We start from the raw sequence: 27,351 nt of genomic DNA, 5'->3' as shown, positions 1-27,351 counted from the left end.
GATGTGTAGCTAGTTGTCAGGTCACATTCCCATATGCTGTACCTTGAGCTGTGGTTGCTTATAGGTATCTGTTTCCTAGAAACCGCTCTGCCTCCTGCTCCTGTCTATACCAACCGTACCTGTTTTACCTGCCATACCGCTGTACCATCTGTGCCTGCTGTACTAGTTGAACCTACTATACCCGTCAGTGCCTGCCATCCCCGCTGTAGCAGCTACACCTGCCATATCAGCCAAATCCTACATCCCTGCCAGTCCCAGCCGTCCAGTCTGCATCAACTGTCCCGGGTGCACCTGTCTGTGCCATAGACTGTTCCTGTCGCAGTACCATGTCTCCCTGAGTAGCACCTGATGGCTGCCTTCCAGCACAAGCTTATCCTCACCATCAGTAGCTCTAGTAAAGACAAGATACTTTGTTAGTTACGCCCCTCAAGTTGAGTAGGTGTTGCGGCCCAATGGCTTCACTCCCGTGAGCATAACAAACTTGTTAAAGACAAGAATAAAAAAACATTTTGGATTTTGCACCATGTTCGTGAACCGTGTTGGCCATTTTGAAAAATTTGGCTCAAGTAAAGTCAACAAATACCACAAGACAAAGAAAAAAAGTGACTTCAATAAATCACAAGTGATAAACTGGGCCCTATATCTGCAGTGATCCCATATATCACATAACCATACTGGGTACATCTCCTCAATCCTTCTCCTCCGGCTTTATATATTCAGTGAAAGTTAACAAAAAAAACAACCTCTTCCACTTCCATTGATCACCCAATTACATGTATTTAATAGCCACACACGTCTTCACACATCCCATTATACAATAATAAATGGTAATGGGAGAGTAGACATAAAGCACGGTAATTACTTGTCGTTAATACATTCATTTTATGGGCAGCACAAGTTTACATAATTATAACTAGCTGTTCCTATTAATGGCAATATGTAATGTCTACTGCTATTTACAGGCATAATATGAAGTGATAATAGTCAGAAGAACAAATGTGTTTATTGTGTCGGCTGTAATAAGGACATAATTCTGCTTGACTGTATATAGAGAGTATAGCCGGGAAATATTCCACAATAGTACGAGGCCCTCATTTATCCTTTGTTTTTGTTTTTTTTAAGTTACTTTGTGCCAAATTCCTCAAAATGGCAGAGTTGCGCCAAATTTTGCAACTTTTTAAAAAGTTGCAATGGATGAACCAGCTGAAAACATCTGGAATAACTAAATTCTGCCAACAAAAACAATAAAAAAGGGCAAGCACATATAAAATAAACTAAAACAAAGGCACAAATAGAATAATGAATAAAAAAAAGACGCAAAACAAACAAATTTAGACAAAAAAGGGAACAAATGCAACGATGAATTGAATCCATATGTCATACAAAGGTCATAAATTGAGGTAGCAATGGATATAAAGATAAATCTTTAGAGAATATGGACATCTTCGGCTGCATTTTTTATTTTATTTGATTAATATATTTTGGGCTAAAAGTGAATTGCTCTATTTGGCTGTTATTGTGGGCTCTTTATTTCCATGCACATTGCTTGCTGCAGAGTGTTGTGAGTGAGAATCTTTCAGTGATTTCCTTCTGATCGGAGAATGTATGTCATGATTCCTCTGTGCAGGCCATCTTGCAATCTAGAAGATGCTCTATTGGGTTTTCCTGGATTCTAGACCTGGCAGTGACATAATTCCTCTGTGCAGAGCATCTTGCCTTTGGAGATGCTCTGCTGTGTTTTCCTGAGTTACTGAGCTAGCAGCTTGATTGACAGCGCAGGATTCCATGTTGATGCTAATCTCTCAGGTGTTCCACCTTCATGGTAACTGCTCAGGCTTGCCCAGAACCTTGCCAGTTGTATTCTCTGGTTATGCAGTTATGCTGTTGGCTTGTGTCTCTGCTAATATTCTGATCTTTGTTTTCTGACCCTGGACTGTTATTGGACTCCTTTCTACCCACTCCCTGTTCCTGTCGTGACCTCCAGCCTTTTGACCTCAGACCTGACCACGTCTCTGTATTCTCCCTGAACTTATTACATGCTCTCCTGGATTTCTGCCCCTCGGATATTGACCTGACTATGCCTCTACTTACTCCTTGTGCTCATACATGTCCTCCCATTACCAAACCCCGGTTTTCCTGACTACTGTTCCATCCATACTACCTGTAAGTAGTGACTACCATCACATTGTGTAGCTCTTTTACTTGTCTTTTTCTTTGCTCCTCTCAGCTTATTTATGACCATCCCAAAATCCAACTCAACTTTGATGTTGTCTATGGTCATAAATCAGCATAGAGGAAAAAGAAGCCTAAAAAGCATGGTAAACCACCTTCAAGGAAGAAGGACTACTTGACAAAAAGACAACATACAACAAGAAATGTGTCACCCATCTTGATGCCTTGGTCACATACTTGGTGAACCATAATGGTGACTAGGTAAGGTGAGGGAGCCCTAAAAATATAAGGATGATACCCAGGAAATCTTAGTACTGTTTCTCTCAAACACTTCTCTGTTTTTTGCTGTTCTTTTCCGCTATCTTGCCTGCTCTCAAACACAGTGTTTCTGTAATTGGCGGCTCAAAGTTGACTGATCCCAGTAGCGATGACTTAGGGAAAGTGTCACAATCATGATCAGATGAACACTGGAGGACTCATGGTAAATCCTAGTAACTTGACAGGTGTGAGTTGTGAGATCTTTTAGTGATGTTGTATCCATAGATTCTGCAATGTTAGCAAGGAAGTGGAAAATTATTAGTAGCATGAAGGCGCGGTCTACCAGATGGATATGAGTGTAATGGTGTCGGTGCACTTGAAAGGGACCTGATTTATCAACAGGACAGTCTTTGCTTGTAGTGTCCAGGTGGGCACTCCCTTGATGTGGCGCATGAGTAACGAGTTGGCATATCCAAGTTCCACGATTTCTTGAAAGACCAGCCCTCACAAATTTGTTTTCTTCTTTTAAGTGGTATATTTTCATTTCCATGGTTTCATACATCAAAATGATGCGTTTTGACTTATAACTAGAGACGAGCGAACCCAAGGTTCAATTGTCGTACCGAACAACAACTTAAAACAATCAAGGTTCGGGTTCGAATGCTTTATGTGCGAACTTCACTCATGTGAGCAAGGCTGTGCTCAGGTACGCTTGGTGCTCAGTCCTGTGCGAGCCGCTTGCAGTGTTTGAACGGCGCACACTGGAGGTAACATCACCACGATTACATGTAGTGTGCAACCCAAAAAAATAGTTTGAAAAAACCTGCCTACCTTCTCCTGTAAGTGATCTGCTTATGGCTGGCTGTTTGGGGGCGGAGGGTTCGGGTCAAGCTCAAGCCAGTAGAGGTTCGGCTCATTTGCTGCCGGCGAACCGAACCTCCATGGAACCGGTCATCTCTACTTATAATTCCAAGGTCAAGTATTTGAGAAAGGCTTGGAGATACAAGCTGAAACACATCATATTTTGATGTATGAAATCATGGAAATGAAAATAAACTACTAAAAAGGAGTAAACTTTTTTTGTGAGTGCCGGTCTTTCAAGAAACAAAGCACAGGATAGGTGATAACTTAGTTATCGGTGGGGTCCGACCTCTTGTCAAACTGGGCTTGCTCGATTACGCTGCATTCATTCCTGGGGCAGTTGGCACAAGCCGAGCGCAGCCCTCGTCAGCCCTATAGGGAATGAATGGAGCAACGTTTGAACATATTCGCACTGCAGTTCCATTCTAACGGGGATTAAAGTACCCTGTTCTGCTGATCGATGCGTGTCCCAGCAGACAACCATTGTAAGTACACCAGTGCCCATAGTGACATAAGCTTTCCTAGCCTACAAAATGACAAATATACCAAGGCTGTGCAGCAATAAAGTATATGATAACACAGATGATAGCTCAGAACAAAGCACAGAGAAATTCTGAAATCTCTTTTCTTTTTTTACAGGTCACTGTCCTCGTCCTCTTTGCTCTGGCATTTCTGGCGTGCGTCGTATTCCTAGTAGTCTACAAGGTGTACAAGTATGATCACGCCTGTCCTGAGGGATTTGTGCTCAAGGTAAGACGAGCATGTTGTGTTAACATTGCACAGATCTTTTGGATGACTCTCCTACCTTTATAGGATCATTGGTGCTTTATCAAGACAGTTTAGGCTTCTGCGTAAAGATAACAAGGAATCTGGCAAAGGATAATAACCAGTATTATAGGGTTCTTTATCAAGACATAAGGCAATATATGCTTCTGCAAAAGATAATGGAGTTAACTGGCAAAGGATAATAACCAGTATTATAGGTGTAAGGGGGTATAGGGCTCAGCTGCCCCTGTTCTGCAATCCACCATGTATTTATGTAACAGTGTAATGTATACATTTTATAGGATGTGCAATGTGTTCATGTGGCCACAATGCAGTAACTGCTTCTCTGGTACTCTCTGGTTAGGTAGAGTTAATTGCAGGGAGGAGTTTAGTTAATGAAAAGGTTAAAGATGTAGAAAATAGCAGGAGAGTCCCAAGTGAAGTGTAACAAGCTGCATCTGTGGGAGGTGTAGTGAGAGTGAAGTCCATTTCATCAGAATTTGGCCAGATCTTTGGTTTAAACCCGGGTCCCAGACATGCGGGGTCCTAGTGAAGAGAGGACCATCTGTATCTGTGTCCCAAGGTGTGGTTTGAGCCTGTTTGGCCTGGATTGTGTCCGTTCACTGGCGCATAGAATCTCCTCAGTCGGTTGAAGGTCAGTGGGCTCTAAATCGAGTGCAGGAACCGAACAATTGGGCAGAGGAGTGCTGTCACACAGGGCCCCTTCAAAAGCTTCGTGCTAAATCCCTGGTGGTGGGACGAGGAGTGACCGGAACAACTTTTTTAATTCTGCTTTGTAAAATGAAGCCGAGGGAGAGGATGAGGTGCTCAAAGGCTCTACTGGAAGCCCGAGTACCAGGGAAGTAGTCAGCCAGAAACACTAAGTGTAATCCTGTTGCTAACGGCAACCCCCTCGGAAGTCAAGAGTGTGCCCGCTTAAAGCATGATACGTGTTTGAAGTTTGTCAGGAAAGATGTTATGTTGAAGAAACCTATGAAAGCGTCAGTGTTTATGTCCCAACAAGGGAAAGTATTGATAACACTTTATTGCACTGGAGAGGCGACTGGTAATACCAGGCTGCGCAGCAGCCGAGCCTCTACCATGACTACAACTGCCCCCATCCACCCCTCCAACATAGTGGCAAACATATCATGTGCAAGTCTGCATGAGGCCCTATAGCTACTACATTTCATGGTTTATTATTACTAGTGAGTTATAATTGCCTTACATAAAAGGAATTTTCGAGAAACACATGATCAAGGTTTCTTATGACAAACATCTAGAGATCGGGGCTCATGTTTCTGACCTGTATACAAAGCCGACTGCCAGCGTAAAGGTAAATGGGATCTTGTCGTGGCACACACCAAGGATGTCCGCTATCTCCTTTGATTTTTATACTTACATTGGCACCTTTACTCAGAAGGGTCCAGTCCAACAGGAACATTATGGACCCTTGTATTCAGGGGTCTCCTTACAAGATTGTGGCCTATTCAGACAACCTGCTTTTCTTCATTAATAATCCAGCCACTTCACTCCCAAATTTGATGGCATACAATGGCCTATCAAATGTTAACCCTTCACAAACGTGATGTACTGGTATGTCCAAGATCATATCTGTCCCTTTAATGTAGGCTTGCGTGGCAAGTCCACATCCTTCCCTTCACGTATCGGCTGTGCTGATCAGCCGACATGTGCAGCAAACAGGCGCTGATGAATCAGAGATCTACCCGTGCTTGTTAAACAGCTAAATCCCGCTATTAATCTCTGATTTAATGTGCGCCAGTGAGGCGCGCGTCATTCCACGGCACCATTGGCAGCCCCTTGACAAGATCACAGAGAGCCAATGGGTTGTCGTGACAGCCGGGGATCATTTGATGACCTCTGTCACTGTCATGACTCACTTCCTGTGAATGCTGGCAGAGCAATGGCGTTCACAGGAGATCAGCATTTCTGCTGCTGAAACATTGCTGTGAACAGCAGAAGCGATCAGAATGTATCGGCTTTAGGTCCCCAAAATGGAACAAGAAAAACAAAAAAGGGGTGTAAAAAATAAAAAAAGTCTCCTAAAATATGAAAAAAAGCACAAAAATTCAAATCACACCACTTTTGCCCCATTGAAAATGAAACAAACAAAAAAAATATCAAAAAAGATATATTTAATTACTTGGTTCGGCCGGATCAACGCAGTACAAATAGACACGCTGCCCGAACTGTTATACTATTTTCAAACGATACCACTTAGGTTGCCGGCCTCCTTCTTTTCCCCACTAAAAACGATGATAACGCAATTTGGTAGAATGAATGATGTCATTCAAAAGTACAACTTGTCCCGCAAAAAACAAGCCCTCGTATGGCTATATTAATGGAAAAATAAAAAAGTGCTATATTCTATTTTTGTTATCTCCCCTTTCTCTTGCTTTAGGCCTGCGACACACATCCGTGCTGCCGGCACGTGTTTGTCATTTTTTACATGTACCGGCGGCACGGAGACACGTTCAGCAATGCTACCCTATTGTAGCAGGCACACACACGTAAAACCACACGGAATGTGTGTCCGTGTGTATTTGTACGTGTGTGCGTTTTTCAAAGCGCTGACATGTCAGTGTTTTCTCTGGCAGCACGGGTGTCACACGGCCCGCACCCGTACCACACGGGTATAGTGTGGATGCAGTCCCGTGTGACACGCGCTGGAGAAAACACACGTGTCAGTGAAAAAAAACAAAACATTAACTCACCTTCTCCAGCTCTCCTGTCTCTGCCGCTGCTGCCACTTGCTGCCGACCGCCGCTCATTATTCTCATTTAATATTCACATCACTGCCTGGCAGCAGCAGGGAGACGGGAGGGCTGGAGACCGAAGATCAGCACCACGGACAGCAGCGCGGACAGCAGGAAGGACCAGGTGAGTATGTTAATTACCGGTTCTACGTGTGCTATCGCGGAAAGCACACGTAGAACAAACGTGGCCCGCACGTACCAGAGACACGTACTTACCTGCACGCAACATGCAGGGGAAATACGTGTCTCTCAGCACGTGCGTGAATTTCACGTGAGTGTGGCAGAGGCCTTAGGCATCATTTTTCTCATAATTTAGTTAATGGCCAGGGCTGTTTGTAGACAAACTGTGACCTAGGACACAATTAAAAGTGGGGACTTAAATAATAAGATGTTGCACCATCACAGAAACATTTACTGTGCATTTACACGGGTGATTTCAGGTGGTTAAAACAACACGGTATATACATATAAGTTGGTCGTTGCTCGTCTAGTGGACGGTTTACAAAGGCCGACAAACAATGATGGAGATAGATTGATCGGTAATAGAATGGTCCTGTCCAGCATCGTATTATCAGCAGCACATCCTCTATTTACTCTGATGTGCAGCCAATAACCATGATGTTTATGTCTGCATTGACGATCAAATTCCCTACAAACGAGGGTTTTACTTGTCTGTTGGATGCATGCTGCCTTGTTTACACCAGCAAGTGATTGGAAATGAGCGTTCCTATGAGCAATCCGTCTGTGCTGCAGCCATTTTTAAATGTAGATGCTGAACCCTTTCTTCAGAAACCCGGTGAGAACAATAAATTACCAAGTGACTAAAAGGCCGCTTTACACGCTACGAGATCGCTAAAGCAATGTCGTTGGGGTCACGGAATTTGTGATGCACATCCGGCCGCTTTAGCAATGTCGTTGCGTGTGACACCTATGAGCGATTTTGAATCGTCACAAAAACGTGCAAAATCGCTAATCGGTGACATGCCCCCCTATTCCTAATTATCGTTGCTGCTGCAGGTACGATGTTGTTTGTCATTCGCTATGTGTGACGCCGCAGGAACGAGGAACCTCTCCTTACCTGCGGCCGCCCACAATGCGGAAGGAAGAAGGTGGGCGGCATATTCGTCCCGCTCATCTCCGCCCCTCCGCTTCTATTGGGCGGCTGCTTAGTGATGTTGCTGTGACGCCGAACGAACCGCCCCCTTAGAAAGGAGTCGGTTCGCCGGTCACAGCGACGTCGCTATGCAGGTTAGTAGCGTGACGGGTCCGCGCGATTTTGTGCGCCACGGGCAGTGATTTGCCCGTGATGTACAAATGATGGGGGCAGGTACACACGCTAGCGAGATCGCAGCATGTAAAGCAGCCTTAAGGCTAAAAATAGGGGGATTCCAGGTAAAATATCCATAATGTCTGTGAAGCAGGGGAAAGCCTACAGTCTACAGCATTCATTGATGAGGAATATGAAGATAACTAGACCAGTGTTCCCCATCTACAACATCTATGCTATTTATACAATCTATGCTATATACAAACAATATATGCTATATACACACTCTGTGCTATACTTTATATTCACAGGCTACACTATATACACAGTCTATACATGCAATGTATGCTATACAAGCACAGTATATGCTATGTACAATCTGTTAGTGACAGTACACAGTCTATTATACATACACGTAAGGCCACTTTTACACACAGAGATAAATCTGCGGCAGATCTGTGGTTGCAGTGAAATTGTGGACAATCAGTGCCAGGTTTGTGGCTGTGTACAAATAGAACAATATGTCCATGATTGCACTGCAACCACAGATCTACCACAGATCTACCACAGATCTACCACAGATCTACCACAGATCTACCACAGATCTACCACAGATCTACCACAGATTTATCTCTACGTGTAAAGTGTCCTGTAGTGTATGCTATATACCAACAATCTATGCTATACACACAGTATTTCATACATACACAATCTATGCCATATAAAAGCCTATTCTATAGATACATAGTCTATACTATATAACACACAGTCAATGATATATACACACATATATGCTACATAGACACATTTTTTGTTATATATGCACAGTCTATTCTACATGTGCAGTCTATGCTAAGTACACACAGTCTATGCTACTTACACAGCCAATACTATATACATACAATTTATGCTATATACAGTCTACAGTGTGTCCACCCATATCCTGTCCACCGCCATTAACGAGACTGGCGGCAGCTATAGGCATAGAAGTGGTGTATAGGTATAGTAAAGTAGCCATGCGCTACGCAATGAAACCACCTATAGCGCCATCTGGTGGAAAACAACAGTTAGCATTTTTATCTCAAAAATGGAATGAGATAGAGAAAAAAAGTGAACTACAAAGTTGTAGGGCATCATCAATTCAATATGTATCGACACCTTGCATACAGAAATATGATGATTAGAACGTGTAAAACTCACAAGGCTGCGGACATGAAGCGATACCTCATGGAGACCTTGCTACAAGTCATTGGGTATGGTGGCTGTGTGGAGTGGCCTCCACGCTCACCTGACCTGACCCCATTGGATTTCTCTGTGAGGTCACATCAAACAGTAGGTGTATGCGACCCCTCCACCAACATTGCAGGACCTACGACGACGTATCACAGATGCTTGTGCAAATGTGTCACCTACCATATTGCACAACGTGCAGCAAGATACAGTATGCTGTCCAGAGTCCAGATGTGCATTCCAGCTGACGGTGGCCACTTTGACCATCAAAGTTAAATGAGTGCCATATGCGTGACCAGCATTCAATGTTTTGGGGCGGTCATGGGTTTCATATCATAGTATTTCTGTATGCAAGGTGTTGATTCGTATTGAATTGATGATGCCCTACAACTTTGTAATTCACTTTTTTTCTCTCTCGTTCCGTTTTCGAGATAAAAATGCTAACTTGTTTTCCACCAGGTGGCGCAATCGGTGGTTTCACTGCGTAGTGCATGGCTACTTTACTATACCTAGACACCACTTCTATGGCTATAGCTGCGCTGTTCTCAAGTTAATGGTGGTGGACAGGATATGGGTGGACACACTGTATATTATATTCACACAATCTACGGTATATTATATTAAAATTCTATACTCTTATACACAGGGAGAGTGTCATGCACAAGGGTGCACAAGAATAGTATAGAAGGAAGACCCTGGTGATAGGGAGAGGGGAAACCTCCTGCAACTCACCTGATTCTGTACCCTATGCTCCCTAACGTCCCTATACAGATCCTCCAGTTGCTGCCGTCATGTGCCTAGGCTCTTGCTTGCCTTGTATTCACACTGGCTAGTTAGAAAGCTGGCAAGAACACTAGTCTCAGAACAGCAATAATAGAACACTAGGTAAGGAAGACACAAAAGGAAAACATTCCAGTCTCCTCCAATGCAGCTAAACACCTCAATTGCAATAGTCACGACTCCTCAGCTTCTTCCAGAGACAGGCTCCTTCAAATGTGGTCAGCATAGAATGTGAATTTATAAACGGCATCAGAAGGTAAGGCACATGACTTTTTATAGAAAAGGGGATTGGTCACAAAAAGTAGCTGCACCTGAGATTAAGGTTATTACAAAGAACAGCTAGATAGGAAAGAGTCTTAATCACCTACAGCACTAAAAGAATGTAGATTCATTCAAATACAAGTTGTATCCTGCGCATAATAATGCATTTTGACCTTCTGTTTCCCGATTCGCCAGAGGTCTCCCCAGACTGGGCCAAACTCATAACAGTACCCCCCACCTTCTACGAGGGACCTCTGGACCCTCAGGACCGGGCTTGTCTAGATGAGATGCAAGGAATTAATACACCAATCTACTGGCGTTCACTTTTGATGCCAGTAGCCATGTCCTTTCCTCTGGACCATAACCCCTCCAATGTACCAAATATTGTAGAGAACTGCGGACCAAACAAGAATCGATGATTCTTGCCACCTGAAACTAAAGATTACCATCAGCAACAATTAGAAGCTGCAGTAATGGTGTCAGCTCCAGAGGTACCACAAATTTCTTGAGTAACGATCTGTGAAAAATGTTATGTTTTTTAAGTGCTGGTGGTAGCTCAAGCTGAATCGTCACACGGTTAAAAGCAGCAATCACTTTATATGGACCGATGAACCTAGGACCCCGTTTCCAAGATGGAATATTCAATTTGATATTCTTAGTGGGCAACCATACGTAATCATTCACATACAGGTCCGGACCTGATGAATGTATTTTGTCGGCCATGCATTTATACTTATCCTCCATGACCCTCAAATTGTTTAGTACGCCATGCCATATCGAAGAGTACGACAAGAAAAATCGTTCCTCCCCAGGAAGCCTCAAAGACCCCTCCCTACTGAAAACACAGAACTGATAGTGGAACCTGTAGGCACCAAAAAAAGGTGACTTGCCAGTGGATCCATTCCGACTATTATTTAACGCAAACTCAGCTAATGATAAGTAAGACGACCAATTCTCCAGGTTATCAGACATAAAACACCTTAGGTAAGTCTTCAAACTTTGATTTAACCATTCAGTGTGCCAGTTGGATTGGGGATGGAATGCTGAGGAAATACAGATGTACCCACAGATGAGAACAAAACACCCTCTAAAATTTAGAGACAAACTGGGTCCCCCGGAAAAGCTTGCTGACTGGCTCCTCTGTAGCCTTTCAACAAGCTTTATTTGGATGATAAACCCAAACAGGAGCAGGTAAAAATCTGTGTTCTGGTCTGGGTTTACAGTTTCGGGTTCGTTCACCCATAGTCCTTAATTGTGAACCTTCATCAGAATATGAGCTAATTCCAGGGTGGTCTGAAGTATCAGTGATGTCATGTTACCGCAGTGGCTAGGTGACAGCCATCATGTGGGAATAGCATACTGGCTGTCACCCAACCACTGTGCTAATATCACTGATACTTCAGACCACCCGGCATTCATCTCCTATTCTGATCAAAGTCGACAATTAAGGACCAAAACGTTAAAAAAAATAGTTTTGATCACCATTGACATCACTTATTTACTGTATATTCAATGTATAAAAGCAGAGGCAGGGAATGCAGCAGCCATTTTTGTGGAGAATCACAGCTCACAAACTTAATCATAGACATAGGGAGAGAAAGCAGTAAAACAGTGAAGAAATTCACATATAATGTGTGACAGGACATCGGTGAAGAACAGTAAGCTTCTGTTTACCCATAGCCAAATATGTTGACGTCACTTTGACATTACATGTGTTTGTGTAAAAGAGCTTCAAGTGCGCTGGACACAGTGAAAGAAGACCTTAAAACATGGAATTTTTCTGAAAATTTTGGCAAAGCTGGCGATTGAAAATTTAAAAAGGTTCGCTCATCTCTAGGGATGACAAATCTTTTAAAAGGAGTCATTGTAATTGTGGGCTTGTAGAGCCAGGGTCCTGTGCTCAAGTACAGTGAAATCTTAAGACTGAGGATAAAAGGGAGTTAAGGTCCAGTCACACTAAGCAACTTACCAGCGATCCCAACAACGATAGGGATCGCTGGTAAGTTGCTAGGAGGTTGCTGGTGAGATGTCACACTGCGACGCTCCAGCGATCCCACCAGCAACCTGACCTGGCAGGGATCGCTGGAGCGTCGCTACACAAGTTGCTGGTGAGCTCACCAGCAACCAGTGACAAGCCCCCAGCGCCGCGTGGAAGATGCTGCGCTTGGTAACTAAGGTAAATATCGGGTAACCAACCCGATATTTACCTTGGTTACCACCGCACGGAGCTACACGTGCAGAGAGCAGGGAGCAGCGCACACTGAGCGCTGGCTCCCTGCTCTCCTAGTTACAGCACACATCGGGTTAATTAACCCGATGTGTGCTGCAGCTAAATGTGCACAGAGCAGGGAGCAGCGCACAATGCTTAGCGCTGGCTCCTTGCTGTCCTAGTTACAGCACACATCGGGTTAATTAACCCGATGTGTGCTGCAGCTACATGTGCACAGAGCAGGAGCCGGCACTGACAGTGAGAGCGGAGGAGGCTGGTAACAAAGGTAAATATCGGGTAACCAAGGACAGGGCTTCTTGGTTACCCGATGTTTACATTGGTTACCAGCCTCCGCAGAAGCCGGCTCCTGCTGCCTGCACATTTAGTTGTTGCTGTCTCGCTGTCACACACAGCGATCTGTGCTTCACAGCGGGACAGCAACAACTAAAAAATGGCCCAGGACATTCAGCAACAACCAACGACCTCACAGCAGGGGCCAGGTTGTTGCTGGATGTCACACACAGCAACATCGCTAGCAACGTCACAAAAGTTGTTCGTTAGCAGCGATGTTGCTTAGTGTGACGGGGCCTTTAGATGTCTCATTAGTACTGATTGTGGGTAATCTATGCTGGGGATAATTGCAGTTATACAGCATCAGTAGGCGCTATACCTTTTATAACCTGATGTGGTCTATTCTGGTTGGGCACATTAGACCTCAACATAGCATAGAAAGTAACATTAGAGACGCAGTTCAGGTGCTAACATAAAGTCGATTTGCAAATTGAAAATCTCTGAATACTTATAAGTAAAATTACCCAGTCAGAGCAGCTACAGAAGACTACCTTCACGGTGGAAGACCTGGAACATCCATGCATAATATGGACAGCCCATTAATTAAAATAGGAAAGATGCAATGCTTAATTTGTTCTGTGGTGGCACTGCCGGCAATTTGAGCACTTGCTACTGAGCTCCTCCATAGATTACACCTGATTGATAAAATATCTGTTGACAAGCATTTTATTGAGATATCCTTCTAACTACTAAAAGGTGTTGTCCAAGGAGAGCAGCCCCGTTTAATATGATCCATGATGGAAAAAATACTCAGTTATATATTTTGTGTTTTGGATCAAAATCAATTTAAGTCACTTGTCCTTCTTCTTAACATATCGGTCAGATCCTCTAAAATGTGCGCATCTCCACTCAAGGCAAGTAGTGGCAGCAGTACCCGGTTTTGGAGCTCTCGTCTCAGAATTGTTGGGGGCTTGAGCAGTTAGAAATCCCCCCCCAGCGATCAGCAAGTTATCTCCTATCAAACAGAACTTATTTTTTGGGTTGGAGCTCCTATCTAAGAATCGTTGGGGGCCCAGCTCCAGTCTCAGAATCATTGGGGGCCTGAGCAGTCAGAACCCCCCCCCCCCAGAGATTAGCAAGTTAACCCCTATTAAACGGATAACTTATTTTGGGGGGGAATAACCCTTTAAACCATAAGGGCGGCGTCACACGGGCCGATATATAGGGCGATCGCATGAGCGATCGCACCCGCCCCGTCGTTTGTGTGTCACGGGCAATTTGTTGCCCATGGCGCACAAAGTCGTTTACCCATGTCACACGTACTTACCTCCCGAACAACCTCGCTGTGGGCGGCGAACATCCTCTTCCTGAAGGGGGAGGGACATTCGGCATCACAGCGACGTCATACAGCAGCCGCCCAATAGAAACGGAGGGGCGGAGATGAGCGGGATGTAACATCCCGCCCACCTCCTTCCTTCCGCATTGCCGGCGGGACGCAGGTAAGCTGTGTTCGTCGTTCCCGCGGTGTCACACGGAGCGATGTGTGCTGCCTCGGGAACGACGAACAACCGGCGCGCAGAAGGAGGAACGACTTTATAAAATGAACGACGTGTCAACGAGCAACGATAAGGGGAGTATTTTTGCTCGTTCACAGTCGTACGTAGCTGTCACACGCTACGATATCTCTAACGATGCCGGATATGCGTCACGGAATCCGTGACCCCAACGACATATCGCCCGATATATCATAGAGTGTGACGCCGCCCTAACTGTGCAAAGTGACATTTGCACAGATTAGAGTATGCTCCGATAATCTTACTATACACACAAATAGGGTCTGAGTCAATGTATTGCAGCTAGTGTCCAAGTGAAGAATAGCACGCAGGAGTCTAATATTAGTCCTACTGGCCAATGTGAAAATTACTATTTTTTTATATAGATTGTTGAAAAAAATAAAAATTTCAAGTCTGAAAAGTGAGCAACACAAACCTATTCTGAAGTTTTGTATCACCGTAAATGTACAGACCTGAAGAATCATGTTTGCAGGTCATTTTTATTGCACATAGGTGTAAAATCATAGCACTCAAAAAAATATCCAAAACAATGGACGATTTGCATTTTTATTTCACCAGTTCAGCATTTTTTAGTAAAGTGAATGGCATCATCCAAAAATACAACACGTGTCACAAAAAATAGGCCTTACTATGGCTATGTCATCAGAAAAGTACTAAAGTTATGGCTCCTGGAAGAAGGAGAATATGAAAAGAAAAGAGCAAAAATGAAAACTGGCTCTGACGGGAAGGAAGTTGCGAGTTTCACGCTTCACCTGTCCCGTTATTGAGAGCCATAACCAGGCCTGAGGTGTTGTTGGAGAACTAGGCGCTTGCATGGGAGCTTATGTAGGGAAATGGCATTATTGCATTAGTCTGGTCTTTGAAATAGTTGGCTATATCTAAAGTTGCGATGGGGTTAGTGTGTGAGGAGCTTTCTCACTGAAGTCCTATCGATCTCCTGCTTGTTTTAATGCACTGAGTAATTGCCCTTTCTTGACTCCGCGTCCCGAGCTGCGCGCACTTAACATTAGAAAACATTGATGTCACTTGGTATTTGTTGACCTGTGAAGCTTCGCCTGAAAGTGTGTTCTTCAAGTTTCAAAAGTACTTTGTGTTCTGCGGCAAGACTAATACGACTACCCCAGGCGGGATTGTATTGTGAGTCACTCAGTCGGGAAGAAAGGAAACCTCATGTGCACATTTTATAATGCGGAGAATAACACAGCGTGTTCTAAAAATTAGCTCAAAAGCGAAGACTAAATTATACCTGGATATGAAAACGATATCACAATGTGCTGGACTCGCAGCTAACAAAGAAATCTGCCTTCATTCCAGTAATTAAATCAAATGGATTTTGGAATAAAGGAAATATATTCTATTTAGGGACATGGGGAAAAAAACCCATGACATTTTTTGAACAGTCCATGGAGAACGTGCATGAGGACGCTAAAGCTGCTCTACAAAACCTTCATCCATAGAAGAACCACCAAAGATCCATAGTGTTTAATGTATTCAATCATTTTATATATACATTGCTCATTGTTGCAGTCCTGGTGACCTATGAGATCATTAGATTAGTCCGAATGTAATACCAAAATGAAACATATGGAAGAAATATATACAACATTCTGGCCTTAAGTCAAACCCAAATGGTTGATCTAGAAGATGTATGAACCAATTTGCTCCTAAATAGAGATGAGTGGATTAATCCACAGAGGTTCAATTTCCTGAAATTCAAGGTTTCACGCAAATGTTTAACATTCCCAAAAAAACCTTGCCCACCACCATTTGCTAATTTATCACAAATCAGGCTAACGTCACTTTTCGTGGCCATGCAGCCTCCACATAAAGACCGGCAGCTATGACATCTAGCGGATCATCAAACCGTGTAAAGTGGTGGTCAGTACCTCGGGAATCAGAGAACGGTCACCAGTGCAGCACAGTTTACACGGCAGAGTGGTTTTCTTTCTAGAGTCATTAAAACTCTCTTTACTGTAGAGTGTAAGCTCTTATGATCAGTGGGGTTCTCTTTATTTTTTGTCCTCTCCCCATGTGTATTTTCCGAGCACTTACAAGGTTTCCAGTATTGAGATTCATTCAAATTTATCAGCCATTTGTCAAATTTTGAGGGAAATTTGCTCATTCAAATTTCAAAAGCTCTGCTCATCTCTACCTACTATGCATAAATAATCATGATGTATTATATTCTGGTTCATGCTCAAACTATATATCTTCAAGTATACTGAACAAAAATATAAACACAACACTTTTGTTTTTGCTCCCATTTTTACTCAGTGGAACTCAAGGGTCTAAGGGGGGCTTTACACGTTGCAACATCGCTACTGAAATATCGTCGGGGTCACGTCGTTATTGACGCACATCCGGCGCCGGTAACGACATCGCAGTGTGTAAATCCTTTGTGCGACAATAAACGATCGCAAATGCGTCGAAAATCGGTGATCTGTGTAGTGTCGTACATTTCCATAGTGTCGGGTCGACTGCAGGTACTATGTTTGTCGTTCCTGCAGCTCCACACATAGCTGTGTGTAAACCCGCAGGAACGACAAACATCTCCTTACCTGCATCCCGACGGCAATGCGGAAGGGAGAAGGTGGACGGATGTTATGTCCCGCTCATCTCCGCCCCTCCGCTTCTATTGGCCGGCCGATTAGTGACGTCGTGGTGACATCGCTGTGACGGCAAACGCACCTCCCTCTTGAAGGAGGGATAGTTCGGCAGTCACAGCGACGTCGCCTAGCAGGTATGTGCGTGTGAAGCTGCTGTAGCGATAATGTTCGCTACGGCAGCAATCACCACATATCGCATGTGCGTCGGGGGCGGGTGCTATCGCGCTCGGCATCGCTAACCGATTTCAGCGATGTCGCAACGTGTAAAGTACCCCTAAAGGCCCCGTCACACACAGAGATAAATCTTTGGCAGATCTGTGGTTGAAGTGAAATCATGGACATATTGTTCCATGTGTACACAGCCACAAACCTGGCACTGATTGTCCACAATTTCACTGCAACCACAGATCTACCACAGATCTACCACAGATCTACCACAGATCTACCACAGATCTACCACAGATCTACCACAGATCTACCATAGATCTACCACAGATCTATCTCTGTATGTGACAGGGCCTTAAGACTTTTTCTATGTGCAAAATTGGCCTTTTCCTCTCAAATATTGATCACTAATTTGTCTAAATCCTAGGTCCTGGGCTGGTGTGGTTACACATGGTCTGCGGTTGTGAGGTTGGTTGGATGTACTGCCAAATTCTCTGAAACGCCTTTGGAGATGGCTTATGGTAGAGAAATGAACATTCAATTCACAGGCAACAGCTCTGGTGGACATTACTGCAGTCATCATGCCAATTACACACTCTCTTAAAACTTGTGACATCTGTAGCATTGTGCTATGTGATAAAACTGCACATTTTAGAGTGTTGTTTTTTTTATTGTGGCCAGCCTAAGGTACCCCTGTGCAATAATCATACTGTCTAATTGGCATATTGATATACCACACCTGTAAAGTGGATGAATTGTCTCCGCAAAGGAGAAACGCTCACTTAGGCCCTCTGCGCACGCTGCGGATTTACCGCGGATATGCCGCGGATTTGCTGCAGAAAATGTGTCTAACATTTCTGCAGTCATTCCCTAAGAAAACCTATGGGTATAAAAAATGCTGTGCGCACAATGCGTTATTTATACTTGCGGATTTACCCGCGGAATTTCCGCTGCGGAATTAATGTGCATGTCACTTATTTTCCGCAAGTACCTGTGGTTTTTGCCATAGATAATGGTAAAAATCCGCAGGGACCAACCCGCACCAAAACCATGGCATATCCGCACCAAAACCGTGGCAAAACCGCATGCGCATTTTGTTGCGGGTTTTGGTGCAGTTTTCTACCGCAGGTGCAGAATTCCTTCAGAGGGTCTGGATTTTCCCAGAGAAAAAGTAAATTTCTAGTGCGCACATGGCCTAAGACAGATTTAGACAAATTTGTGAACAATATTTCAGAGAAAAATGCCTTTTATGTATAGAAAAAGGTTTAAGGGTGCTTTACACGCTGAGATATCACTAAGGAGATATCGTCAGGGTCACGGTGGTTGTGACGCACATCCGGCCTCGTTAGCGAGATCGCAGCATGTGACTCCTCTGAGCGACCGCAAACGATCGCAAAAGAGGGAAAAATCGGTGGTCATGGAGAGGTCGTTCTAAAACAAAATATCGTTTTCTGCTCAGTAGCGACATGGTTCATCGCTTCTGCGGCACCACACATCGCTGTGTATGACCGCGCAGGAGCGACAACCATCACCTTACCTCCGTCCACCGGAAAAGGAGGAAGGAAGGAGGTGGGTGGGATGTTCCGGCTGCTCATCTCCTCCCCTCCTTTTCTATTGGGCGGCGGTTCAGTGACGCTGCTGTGACATCACTATGACGCTGAACGAACCGCACCCTTAGAAAGGAGGCAGTTCGCCGGTCACAGCGGCATCGCAGGGCAGGTAAGTGCGTGTGACGCTGCCGTAGCGATAATGTTTGTTACGGCAGCGATCACCACATATCGGCCGTACGACGGGGGCGGGTACTATCGCGCTCGACATCGCCAGCAAATGCTAGCGATGTCGCAGCGTGTAAAGTACCCCTTAGATCTTTAACTTCAGCTTATGAAAAATGGGGCGAAAATAAAAGTGTTGCGTTTATATTTTTGTCCAGTGTACCTGTCCCATGTTTAAGGAGGGCCCCAATTTAGGTTGGGTCAAAGCTAGCCTCAATATCTATGAAAGATTCTTTCTCTGTCATTCCTTGCTATAATGTGGACGTGTGTAAAGGCAAAAAGGCTTTGGGTCCTTCATACCCTTTATATTAATAAGTCCTAGAAGGGAGACCAATATAGATTTTTGCAATGTGCCTTCAAAAAGTATTCATACCCTGTTAACAATTCCACATTTTTTCACGATAAACCTACAAACTTTTATTGGGATTTTATGCGATTTTCCTACACAAAATAGCAAATATTTGAGAAGTATAAAGAAATGATACATGGTTGTCTAAATATTTTAAAAATTTAAATCTGAAAGTTGTGACGTCCATTTGTATTCAGCCCCCGCCGTGACAATACTTTGTAGGACCACCTTTCACTGCATTTACAGCTGCATGTTTTTCGGGCTTTGCACATCTAGAGGCTGAAATGTTTTGACCATTCATCTTTGCAAAATAGCTCTCGCTCAGTGAGAATCCCAGGACAGTCAGTGCTTCAGTGCTATCCAAGTCCTACAATGCAGATAAAGCTGAAAACCGTCAAAAAGCAGGGAGCCATTACCTCCATGCCTCCACTACCTATGCTGGCAAACTGCAGACTGCTCTAGGTGTGTAGCTTGCCAGACTAGAGCCTATGATGGGGAGGATAGGCTTGTGCTAGAAGGTAGCCGCCAGGTGCCACTAAGGGAGACATGGTACTGTGACAGCTGGCCCAAGGGGTCAAAGATGCAGGTAGGAGCACAGATGCAGACAGGAACAGTCTATGGTTCAGATATGTGCAGACTGGACGGCTGGGGCAGTCAGGTACTATGGGTACAGCTGAGATGGCAGGTGTAGCAGGTGCGGCTGGTACAGTAGGTGCAACAGTACAGCAAGTGCAGCAGGTACAGCTGGTGCGGCAGGTATGGCAGACACAACTGGTATGGCAGGTAATAACAGGTGCAGCAGGTATGGAAAGTTCTAGAACACAGGTACAGGTTAGCAAGCACAGGTACGTAAACAAGACACAGGATACAGGGACTAAGATGGTACCTAAAAAGTTACAGCGTGACTCTAAAAATAGACCTTGTTGCCTAGGCACCTCCCACAGGGGAAGGATGCCTTAAGTACATAGTGCCTCTCAGCCATAGACTGTGAGGCACTTCCATGTTATTGCGCACTGACCCTTAATGAGTAAATGAGTAAAAGAGAGTGGCCTAAGCGAGCTCCTGGACGACGTGTGTGGCGTGCGCAGTCACCGGGAGCAGGCAGGGAGGACAGACACCGAAGCCACTGCTGAACAGTCATGGTAACGCCAGTGTCCCCACTCTGTCCCTCCTCCCCCTCCTGGCAGAGATGCCGGCATTACAATGGAGCTGGTGAATGTTGGAGACCTTGCGCTCCTCTACCTTCCGTTTGATGATGCCCCGCAGATGCTCAGTAGGGTTTAGGCCTGGAGACGCTTGGTTAGTCCAGCACATTTACTCTCAGTTTCTATAGCAAAGAGGTGGATTTCTCGGAGGTATGTTTAGGGTCATCAAGTCACAGTTTGTCACAGTACATGTTGGCATTCTTGTTTCCCTCAATGAAATGTAGCTCCCCACAGCTGGTAGCATTGCTGCAGCCCCAAACCATGGCACTCCCACCACCATGCTTGACTATAGGCAAGACACATTTGTCTTTGTACTCCTCATCTGGTTGCCGCAACACATATTTGACAACATCTGGACCGAACGTGTTTATCTTGGTCTCATCAGACCACAGGACATGGTTCCAGTAATCCATGTCGTTAGTATGCATGTCTTCAGCAAACTGTTTGCAGTCTTTCTTGTGCATCATCTTTAGAAGAGGCTTTCTTCTGGGACAACAGCCATGCAGACCAATTTGATGCAGTGTAGGTTGTATGGTCTGAGCACTGACAGGCGGACCCCCACCCCTGTAACCTCGGCAGCAATGCTGACAGCACTCATACATCTGTTTTGAAAAATTAGGTAGGAAGGACTGGGTGTAAGCCGCGCTATCCCCAAGTAGTCAATATTGATTAATCTCTTTATTTCTTTGTACACAACAACTTGTTTCAGGGATCAAGTCTCCTTCATCAGGACATCAAAGAAGAAAGGTTGATTTCTTTTTTGATGTACTGATGAAGGAGACTTGATCTCTGAAATGCGTTGACCTGTACAAAGAAATAAAGAGATTAATCAACATCCACTACTGGGTGATAGCGCGGCTTACACCTGGTTCTTCCTACCTAATTTTTCATTACTTGTATCCGGGGCTGCAGCTGTTCACCTTACTACTACACAAATATAGGAGTTGTGACTGTCAACCCCACCACGTGAGTGTGCATTACCTATACTTACCTGTTGTCTTGCCTGCTAGGACTCGCAAGGATTTGCGATTTCTTCCACAGCTTATCCTCCGTATCTATTTTGAAAAGACAGCCTCTGGATATGACGCTGAGCCTGTGCACTCAACTTCTTCAGTCGACCATGGTGAGGCCTGTTCTGAATGGACACTGTCTTGTCAAACTGTTGTATGGTCTTGGCCACCATTCTGCAGCTTAGTTTCAGGGTGTTTGCAATCTTCTTAAAGCGTCAGACATCTTTATGTAGAGCAACAATTCTTTATTTCAGATCATCAGTAAATTCTTTGCCATGAGGAGCCATGTTGAACTTCCAGTGACCAGTATGAGAGAGTGTGTGAGAAGATAACACCAAATGTAACACCCCTGCTCCCCATTCACACCTGAGACCTTGTAACACTAATGAGTTACATGAAACTGGGGAGGGAAAATGGCTAATTGGGCCATTTTCACTTAGGGATGTACTCACGTTTGTTGCAATAGGATTATACATTACTGGATGTGTTGAGTTATTTATAGGGCACCAAATTTATACTTGTATACCAGCTGTACACTGACACTGTACATTGTATCAAAGTGTCAGATCTTCAGTGTTGTCCCATGAAAAGATATAATAACATACTGTATTTACAAAAATGTGAGAGGTGTATCCACTTTCGTGATATACTTTGTGTATGTGTATAAATGGGGCCATAGTACTTTAGATATGCTCCTAATTGCACCAATGTCCAAAAAGCTGAAATCCTCCTTCCTTAGAACCCTGCCCTCTCACAACGGGCTACAAATACCCCTCTTCAAAGGAATGATCCTGACCCGGGATGTGGACTCATCACTATACACTGGTTTTTGCCGCCACAACTCACACTGCTGTTACCGTATATCATGCAGTTAAATGTGTGTTTTCCATTGGAAGCATTTGCAGTACGGATGCATCCTGCATTGCAGCACAATACCTGCAGTCTAGACTAGACGTCTCTGGTCAGGAATGGGAATGGCTTCTCCTAACCCCTGTTAGAAATAGGAATCATCTTCCTAGCTCCAAGGAACGGTGTTCGTTCTCAGTATACCGCATACATGATGCTGGCTGCATTCATCACGTACGGATGGGTACAGGGTGGGGATCCTTTCATTAAACTACAGCCGCAGTTACTTATGAATTTCTAGAAATTGTGAGTCATATACTGGAAATCCTGATAGCAAAGATCAAGCTAAATACAATAATTGATTCTAATTTCATATATCACATTGACGGATCCAATTAAAAGAATCCATAGTCATAGGAAGCCTCCTGCCAAATGTTAATCTTCAGGTCAAACAGCCGAGTGCTTAGCATGTTAATTATATGTACAATAGTGTAATATTTCTGCACATCTAAGCAATAAGGAGCTGTGTTATAGAAGAGCTATGTCACTGGTGTCTGCTTTTTCTGATCTGGTACTTCTGACCTTCCAAATATATGCCACAAAGAATCTGTACGCTATCCGGAACCTGTACGCCATTGAGAATCTATAAGCCATCGAGAAAGTGTACATCATCAAGAATCTGTACGTCATTGAGAATCTGTACGCCACCGAGAACCTATACATCATCGAGAATCTGTACGCCATCGAGAACCTCTAGACCGTCGAGAACCTGTCCGCCATCGAGAACCTGCATGCCATCGAGAACCTGTATGTCATTGAGAATCTGTGCATTATCGAGAACCGGTACGCGATCAGGAACCTGCACGCCATCGGGAACCTAGATGCCATCGATAAGCAGTACGCCATCGAGAACCTATATGCCATCATCGAGAATCTGTATGCCATCGAGAACCTGTACATCATCGAGAATCTGTACGCCACCGAGAACCTATACATCATCGAGAATCTGTACGCCATCGAGAACCTCTACACTGTCGAGAACCTGTGCGCCATCGAGAACCTGCATGCCATCGAGAACCTGTACGCCATTGAGAATCTGTGCATTATCGAGAACCTGTACGTGGTCGGGAACCTACACGCCATCGAGAACCAGTACGCCATCGAGAACCTATATGCCATCATCGAGAATCTGTATGCCATCGAGAATCTGTACGCCACCGAGAACCTGTACATCATCGAGAATCTGTACACTACCGAGAACCTGTACATAATAGAGAATCTGTACGCCATCGAGAACCTCTACACCGTCGAGAACCTGTGCGCCATTGAGAATCTGTGCATTATCGAGAATCTGTACGCGATCGGGAACCTACATGCCATCGAGAACCAGTACGCCATCGAAAACCTATATGCCATCATCGAGAATCTGTACACCACCGAGAACCTGTACATCATCGAGAATCTGTATGCCACCGAGAACCTATACATCATCGAGAATCTGTACGCTATCGAGAACCTCTACATCGTCGAGAACCTGTGCGCCATCGAGAACCTGTATGCCATTGAGAATCTGTGCATTATCGAGAATCTGTACGCGATCGGGAACCTACACGCCATCGAGAACCAGTACGCCATCAAGAACCTGTACGCCATCGAGAACCTATATGCCATCATTGAGAATCTGTATGCCATCGAGAATCTGTACATCATCGAGAATCTGTACGCCATCGAGAACCTCTACACCATCGAGAACCTGTGCGCCATCGAGAACCTGTATGCCATTGAGAATTAGTGCATTATCGAGAACCTGTACACCATCGGGAACCTGCACGCCATCGGGAACCTACACGCCATCAAGAACCAGTATGCCATCGAGAACCTGTATGCCATCGAAAACATGTACACCATCGAAAAGTACGGGGTAGATGGAAAAAAATATGACTACAGAATGCGGCTGCAGTCTGTAACCATTGAGACATTGTGAGCTATTCTGTATACAACTCCTAAGTTGCTTCATTTCTTAATTATTTGGAAAAATACAACAATTTTAGGGAAAAAAGTTTCACATTTTGATGCCTCCTTATTCTTTGCAAAATGTTGCCACTTTATATAATACAAAAAAAGTAGATGCAGCTTAACAGGAAATCTGTCAGCAGGTTTTTGCTATGTAATCTGAAGACAACATGCTGCCAGAGTTAACACAGAATTCAGGGATGCCTATCTGGTCAGTCTGTTGTTTTCCTGGAATGTTTAAGCAGCAGGACTTATCATTGCTCGGACTACATTATCTGATGGCAGTCTGGCACACCCCCTCCTCTGATTGGCACCTCACTGTCACTATATGGTGTCTATTGAGAGCCTGGTGTGGGCAGGGGGAAGCTATCTCAGCTCTGCCTGAATGGCTAAATCTAAAAACTCTGATTATGTCAGAAAGGCTGCACCCAGTATGATAGGATTCAGGATTATAGTTGAGTGGACCCGTTGAAGTTCGGTTTAGCAGCTGCAGCCGGACTTTAGATAAAGTTTGGTTTGGTACACAAACTTGACCTGAACCCCAATGGAAGTCACTGACTGGGCAGTTTGGCTTGCCGCCCACAGTGCCGATCAGTGTTTTTTTCTCATGCCTACTCGGCATGAGAAAAAGAGTGTAGGCATGAGGGTAAAAAGTGCGCATGCTGTGATTGGCAAAGAAGAACAGGAAATATAGCGATCAAGAGCTGGATGTGTCGTGGGACATCGTGTGGATTACATCGGACCTGGGTATTTTACGCGTTAATAAAGTGGTGAAAGAGGGTGCTTTTTTGTTTTTTATTTCAAATAAAGGATTTTTTTGTGTTTGTGTTTATTTACTTTCACTACAGTTTAGTGATGAGGGGGTGTCTCATAGATGCCTGCCATCACTAAGCTGGGACTTAGTGGCAGCTATGGGCTGCTGGCATTGACTCCTTATTACCCCCGATTGCCACCACATCAGGGCAAACGGGATGAGCTGGGAAAAGTCCCAGGACTGTCGCATCTAATGGATGCGGCAATTCTGGGCGGCTGCTGGCTGATATTTTTAGGCTTGGGGGAGATCCCAATAACATGAGTCTCCCCAGCCTGAGAATACCAGCCCCCAGCTGTGAGACTTTATCTTGGCTGGTTATCAAAATTGGGGGAACTGCACGCCGTGTTTTTTTTTTTGTTTGTTTTTTTAATTACCCCCATACAGTGTCAGCAGCAGATACTTGTCCCATAACAGTGTGTCATGACCACATTTTTTGCTTAAAAATTTTATTTTCCTCCTCTAAAACCAGGGTGCGCCTTATGGTCCGGTGCATCTAATAGTCCGAAAAATACGGTAATAGTTCAATAAAATGTTGCATTTACTTGTAATCCTTAAAAAGGGTTCACAAACAGACAGGCGTAAAGGGGTAAAAACGCATGAAACCATCGCATTTCAGCTAAGCCTTAATCATTTAAGGCTTTACCGAAACACGTCGGTTTTATGCGAACCCCGACCACTGGATTTCTAGTTCTTCTGCATTCTCAAAGTCTCACCAAGGCTTTTTCTGTGCTGATGTACAAGGACCGGGATTTCATTGGTGGACATGGTGAGTTGAAATACCAATTTTTTCTCTTTTTCTTCATGCTGTGAGTGGCATACATGTCTATGGGTGTGTGGAAATTATCGGACGGCACTTGGATGACATCGATTTCTGAGGACTCGGAAAAGAGATGGAGATATTTTATTCTCCATCTTCTCTTGACAGTGTGGTATGATTCTCTCACGCGAGAGAATCAGATCACACTAAGGTGACACTCTGAGTTTGATCTGAGTGTCATTACCATAATCGATCATCAGAGACCCCGACCTCACTCTTTAACCTAAATGATTGCCCCATGAATACCTTGCTAAAATACTCACATGCTGCCTGCGGTCGAATATCTGGTCTTCATGTAACCTCTCAGTAACTGTTAAGTCCTCGACTGGCCAAAATTCTACGTGAACCAGTCAACAAGTGCCGCACCATGGACCTGCCCCATAGAAATGTTCTCAACAAATTAACATTTCCTACAAAAAAAGGAGCCTCCCTAAAGAATATACAAGAAAACATTGATTCTCTTAATTGCGAGAGGCCAATTAATAAAGGAAATAAGTTCACTGTCCGTCACCTCTCCCATTTTTCTACTTGATGCGAGAGATGAAGAATTGTGACACTAATTAATGGCTTTCTTTAGCGCGGGATCACACAGGTCACCATGTGTCCCCCGAAGAGACGCTGTAGGTATCGAGGGAACAAGAGTTTATTTTCACCATCAGAACATTTCACATCAATGGAGCAGATTTTTCTTTCCTTTTCTTCTATAATTGTAACTCCTGAAACAAATTACTATAGATATGACGTTAGATCAATCCAGGAACCGAGAACTTTCATCAACAGAAGACAAAAGAAAAAGCCAGACATCTGTAGTAAATTCTAGACACATTGGTCTCTCGGCTCCTGGGATTTGTCCGCCCTTCTCGGAGAATTTTTATTTTTTTAGTATTGTTAAGAATGGTTTTCAGCTTGTTTTCGTCTGTTTTAGTAATTTATTTTGTATTTCCAATGAAATGGTGTATTTTTTCTAAGAACGTTGTATTGTACCTGCTAGGACTGGGAAAAGGGGTACACAACTGTCTTGGGCAAAATTATTTGGAGCAGTTAGGGATTTATTTCACATCATACTGACTTTATGATTCTAAATGTGCGAGGAACCTTTTACCATCCATTGACAACGGACTTGTGCCGCACCCTCCCTTGTTCTATTTATCCTCAGTTTACACAGCTACTTTCCGTTGCACGGTTCCATGATGAATGGGTGAGCTGGACTTTTTCTCTATTAGACTTCGGATACTGACTTTATGATCCTAAATGTGCGAGGGGCCTTTTACCATCCATTGACAACAGGCAGCATGCATCAGACTCTGGC

General features: G+C 44.2%; 1 protein-coding gene across 1 annotated transcript in view; it reads left to right on the top strand.

Moving 5' to 3' along the window:
• NSG1 (neuronal vesicle trafficking associated 1) overlaps positions 1-27,351 on the top strand; it is a 132,062-nt gene that overhangs the window by 83,782 nt on the left and 20,929 nt on the right. Inside the window, exon 4 of the mRNA XM_075333411.1 lies at positions 3,931-4,041. Within this exon, the coding sequence (XP_075189526.1) occupies positions 3,931-4,041 (111 nt within the window). The remainder of the gene's footprint in view (positions 1-3,930; positions 4,042-27,351) is intronic.

The sequence above is a fragment of the Anomaloglossus baeobatrachus genome, chromosome 1 (assembly GCF_048569485.1).
Source record: "Anomaloglossus baeobatrachus isolate aAnoBae1 chromosome 1, aAnoBae1.hap1, whole genome shotgun sequence".
Lineage (NCBI taxonomy): Eukaryota > Metazoa > Chordata > Amphibia > Anura > Aromobatidae > Anomaloglossus > Anomaloglossus baeobatrachus.
This window is presented reverse-complemented; position numbering and strand designations above follow the sequence as displayed.